Genomic DNA, 5328 nt, shown 5'->3' with positions numbered 1-5328 from the left:
TGAACATGGCAGCAGACAGCAAGAAGCCTCCCAAATCTCCAGATGCATTTGAGATATCAAAAAAGTACTCCAGAGTGTTGTTCAGCATGGGGGTGAGTAGAAAATGAAGGCTAATCATGTTTTGGGTGTACTATTCCTTTAAACCCGGGAACCATCGGCTTTAAGTGGCCGTGGGAACAGGTAACAGGCTGTTTGTTTACATTCCCCACCAGCTTTCTGTCACGCTTACAATTGGTCAGAGCGTTGGGCAATAGGCACAGACATGGTTTGAAAAACAACGGGTTGTTCCGATGTCTCATTCATCGGGGCCAGACTAAATTACACATTTAATCTCACATTTAGTCTGGTTTATCAGGCTACCAATCTGTATTTATTCAATGAAAATACTTATAAAGTCATGAAAAGGTAAATTTACCTCCTCCTCCGGGGCTTGTGAGGCCCAGAGGCGGGTGCGTCTCCATGCTCTTGTGCAGCGTGGCCACAGCCAGCAACTTTCTCTTGTGAATGCAGAGTTTGGTCACGTCTTCATCTGCTTTCACATCCTCCGCCGTCCTCTGTTTAACAGCCGCCCCTGGGTCGAAGTTGAACACCTGACAACCGACAGCATATGTTATCCCACTATATATATATATATATATATATTGGATCTGGTTTCATCATTCATGAAATCCACTCATCAATGTTGGGGGTAAAAAGGGTGCATAAATAGTAGCATGTTGTACTAATGCATTGGATCATATGACATGGAAGGCAATTTGAAGGATCCTTATAGGAACAGATGGCAGTTTGCTGAACAACCAGTGGTTATGTTTTCAACTCAAACTGAGGGAGAAGTGTGTTGCAGCTGTGCAAAGATCTCCAACAGCTGGAGTGGACCAAGAGAGCTGAGCTGGAATAGATGACACAGTTTAAAAAACAAGAGTTCGACTAATGAGGCAGGAGTTAAGGAAGAACCACTGTTGTCCTCTAACTGGGAGAAAGTTACAAAGACTAATTTTGCATGTGGAAGCTGTAACTGTTTTAACTCTCCAGCCGTTTTTAACTGGCTTTCCTTTTTCCTTTAGTAGTTTGGAAGCCTCATACCGTAATTTCAGACCTATTTCAGTGAAAGAAAGCATTTCATTTAACCACAAAAGCAATCAAGAAGAAGATTACCTTGTGGAGGATGAGCGGGCACTCCAGGCCGCATTTGCACGTTCCATCTGTGAGCAGGTAGGTCTTTAGCTGCTCCAAGCTGGACAGCACAGAGCCACTGGGACTGAGACACAGCAGAGAGGGGGGTTAAACTGACGGCTCGTGGGTTTTATTGGATTTTAAGAAAGGCAACCAATGCAGAATGAAGTGGATCCACTTCACAGTATCTTCAACTGCGACCTTGGAATCAAACAGTAAAAATCCATCCACTCTGCACAAATTTTCACTTCACTGAACCAAACGTCTTGAAACCAGACAATTTGTAGGGAGAATCCTTCAGGAAAGCAGAAAATAGCCTAGCAGAAACCATGGCTGGGTTTTATTTCTTTATCCTGTTGATGGATGTAAAACTGTGCACCTTGAGTTGCCTGAAAAAATATTCACATCTCTTTAACTCTAGACTATTACCACAGCATAATACAGCTACTACCATGTTTTAACAAATGAATGTTGTATTTTTTTTTACAAAACTAAACCATCTGCTATGTTCTGAGGGGATATCTGTGTTAAGAGTGAAGAAACGTCACTGTATTGGTGATGATCCCATGATCACTCACCGTCTCTGTATTCTGAACTCTGCATGTCCTGTTTGAACTCTGCCTGAACCCACTGAGGTAGAGCCAGTCTGAAGTCTCATTACATCACACTCCGAGGTGCACGCTTTGCACACTTCATGGTCACGAGTGAGGAAGTTTCTGACCCACCTCTCTGATGAGAACAGAAATGTAACATCGCTGGTTCGTTGGCAGGGTTCTTAAGGAAAGGAGGAAGCCTTAGCTTTACCCTGAGTGTGATGATGCGGGCTGCAGCGATTCTGCACCAACGGACCCGTCCAGTTAACTGTAATCAGCAGCCTCTGAAGGCACAATATGCTGGGGAGATTTTAGCAGCGAGCAGACGTCAGACACACTGCGGCGTAGCTGGACGGAGAGGGAACGAGCATGACTCGACAGAGAGAGCAGCAGCGTCAAACCGTCGCCGCATTTGTGTCTGCTTCCTGCAGAGCCGATCAATTAGAGCAGCTCCGACCGTGTGTGGACAGTAAACAAACCTGCTGGGGGCTTTCTGATTCAAACCGCCGACTCTAAAGCCTCATGTTGACATTCCCTCTATTAAAGCCGTCTTCTTTTAGCAGCAGTACTCATCAAGCTGGTAAAATACGTCAGTTGGTGTAATATGACATTACTGTTTGATGCTCACCAGCTTTAGAAAGATCCAAATGTGAGAAACATAGTTTTTTACTTGAAATGCAGGATCTTCAGCTGGCCATTAAACAGAAATTAGTTTGCACTAGCCGTCATGTTAGATATCAGACTGCTTTAACATGCTTTAACGTGGAAAAATTTGGGCCTGTTGCCTTCGGGTCTATTATGACTCAAACCTTAGAGAAGCATGTAGAGATTTGAGAAGATATTTTTGCTGGTTCCTGATGTAGATCTGATATCTTGTTTAAAGGGGTAATATGTGCAGCACATTTTGAAAGTCCCCCCAAACATTTTTTAAGATATGAAAAGTAGGACATGTCCAGGAAAAAGAGGACGTCTTGTCACCCTACCATATCAACAATTTGACGTTTAAGTGAGTGAACGCTTGTTGCTATGATGCGTCTTTGCTCAGCAGCTTCGCTCGTTGTAAACCAACCAATCAGCGCACAGCTCATCTAAATATTCATGATCATACCATAAAAGGAAGAAAACCTGTCGGTTCATTCTAGGGCTTTTAACCAGGCTTGCATTAGTAGGGCCCTAAAAAATCCGTTTCATTTTTTTCCCGTATTCCGTTTCAATTTTTTAAAATTCCGTTTTTTCCTTTTTAATTTTGTGAATTAAGTTTTTTTTACCCTTTACTGTTATTTCAGTCGTAAAAAGAATGTGCTTTTAATGTTAATGATTAAAATGTACACAAAAAAACACATTTACTCAGTACTTTTACTGCATGATGCAACATAACATAACACTGCACTCTATGTACTAACAAAATATTTTTGGTTATGAACCAATGGTTATAAATAAAAGTGCTCCATTAGCTTGACAAAACCTGCAAAACAATAGTTCACCTGACACGTAAAAGTCATGAGGGAACTGCCCGGCTCTGTACTCAGGGCTTAGCGTCGTGTTTATCAACTTTTTCGCCGAAAGCGGAGCTGTGGAGAGCCGCTTCGCCATTTTTTCAATGTTTTGATGAGGGAGGGTGAGCGGAAATGACGGAGCGGGAGGGGTTGTGTCGCCCAGATTTGCGTCCCCCGGTGTGCATTTCCCCCGATGTACGTTCTTCTCCCACACAAAAACAGAATTTCAATTCAAATGTAGAAATTCCGCGTTTACAATTGATTCCGCGTTAATTTGCCAATTCCGCGATTCCGTGATCGTGGAAATTATAGGGCCCTACATTAGGGCTCATAAAACAGCAAATATGCCATTTAGAGCCCAACCAATGTTACACACCCTATTCAGAGACCTTACGGACCAGCATCTCAAACCCTATAGAATCATTCTATGACCCTTTTAATATCCCAGCTATAAAAGATCTGCAGCTGGAGGTCTGTTCATGGAGAACAACCACCAATTAGAATTTCTTTGATGTTTCATTTATCTAATTTAGGAAAAAATATAAATAATCCATACAGAAACACAAACTAAAGACTTTACGTCAATATTTCTGCAGTGGTTGGACTTTAGATGTGAATCCTGGAAAAAACAGACTAACCTTACTGTGGATGGTGGAGCAACAGACTTAAAGACCAGAGGATGGACAGATCAGAGTAAACTGATGATGGATGTATGGATGGACAAGAAGGACAAACAAGAAGTGTGGCAGAAGTATGGATGGGGTTATAGAAGGATGGACTGACAGGTGTAAAAATGGATGGAAGGATGAAGAGAGATGAGAATGGACGGATGGATTTGGATACACATCCCATTAAGCGTCTAGATTTAAAAATACTCCACTTTCCCGCATTAATCCCAACCTAAGAAAAACTCAAAACACTCAAATCAAATTATTGTTTTTAATACAAAACAACCTGAACCTGTATGTGAAGCTTATAAAACCCAATTAGAGATCAGAGAAACACAACAGGAAGCTAAAAGGGATTGTTGTTGACAAGAACAATATTTTGATGAAGCATCGGTTTGCAGAGAAAACCAGACAGAGTAATGCGTCTAAACGGCACCAAACTGGTTTTCTGCTTTGTTTGAAGATCCGGCTGCAGTTTAACACTGGAATCGGTTTGGTGTCAAGTCTGACTTCATAGAAGGCAGATATCCCTTAGAAGAGACCCTGAACTTTAACTTGGCATTAAACTGATAACCTTTACTTCAATAAAATCAACTAAATTACTACTTTGAACATTTTTCCACCATAAAGAGGAGATAACAGCATAAAAACAGCCCCAATCTGCAGACAAGTCCTTACCTCACATACACGACGCTTCCGCCGTGCTCCGCCTTGCGCTGCCAGCCAATGGGGACCTGGACAGGGACGGCCTGCCGCTCATCTCCCGCCTCGCAGTCCTTTCCGCCATTCATTGCTCCGCTGGTTTTACGCTCAACGCCTCAGAGGTGTGTGTATCAGACATGAACCGGCGTCATGTTCCGTCTTCCGAAGCCGTGTTGGAGGTGTCGGTGCTCGAAGGGAGATGAGGAGGACGGGGGAGTGAGGGGGGGGGGGAGGAGTATGCACGATTCCGCTTGGAAGGGGGAGTCGGCTCCCTGCAGGAACTAAAGGGGTGGTGGGAGGGTCGGGTGAGACGGGCTCACGGCTGACCCTACCCTTTGAGCTGCATCATGGCTACAGTACTGAACGGCGTGATGACATCCATTATTGTATGCTGTCATTCGGAGCCATCCGATCGGCCGAAGGGGGGAGGGATAGGGGTCAGGAGTGCCGAGTTCTTCCAAAGAAAAGTCCTTTTTATTCGCACGTCAACATTTGTCCATTTCCCAGGGATAAAAAGCCCTCAGACACAAACGACGTCTTTTCAGCATATTGGTCCCCAAACACAGTTGGGTAGTGGTTTCCCCATGGCTCCTGGAAGGGACAAAAAAAACTTACAATTAGAGTCAAAGAAACTGACCTGAATTCTCCTTAAAGGAATAATACACCCAAAACATGATTAGCCTTCATTTTCTACTC

At 43.5% G+C, this 5328-nt stretch overlaps 1 protein-coding gene across 2 annotated transcripts in view; it reads right to left on the bottom strand.

Annotated features, from left to right (window-relative positions):
- Positions 1 to 5328, bottom strand: part of mbd5 (methyl-CpG binding domain protein 5) — a 35823-nt gene that overhangs the window by 16707 nt on the left and 13788 nt on the right. For both annotated transcript variants that reach the window (XM_015371697.1, XM_015371698.1), the window contains exons 2-4: positions 4609 to 5223; positions 1156 to 1258; positions 416 to 590 (exon numbers count right to left, since the gene is read on the bottom strand). In XM_015371697.1, the coding sequence (XP_015227183.1) occupies positions 416 to 590; positions 1156 to 1258; positions 4609 to 4721 (391 nt within the window). In that variant the 5' untranslated portion in view covers positions 4722 to 5223. The remainder of the gene's footprint in view (positions 1 to 415; positions 591 to 1155; positions 1259 to 4608; positions 5224 to 5328) is intronic.

This window comes from Cyprinodon variegatus, unplaced genomic scaffold (genome assembly GCF_000732505.1).
Source record: "Cyprinodon variegatus isolate N-32 unplaced genomic scaffold, C_variegatus-1.0 Scaffold63, whole genome shotgun sequence".
Classification (NCBI taxonomy): Eukaryota; Metazoa; Chordata; class Actinopteri; order Cyprinodontiformes; family Cyprinodontidae; genus Cyprinodon; species Cyprinodon variegatus.
Note: the sequence above shows the minus strand (reverse complement) of the source record. Positions and strands in the feature narration are given on the sequence as shown.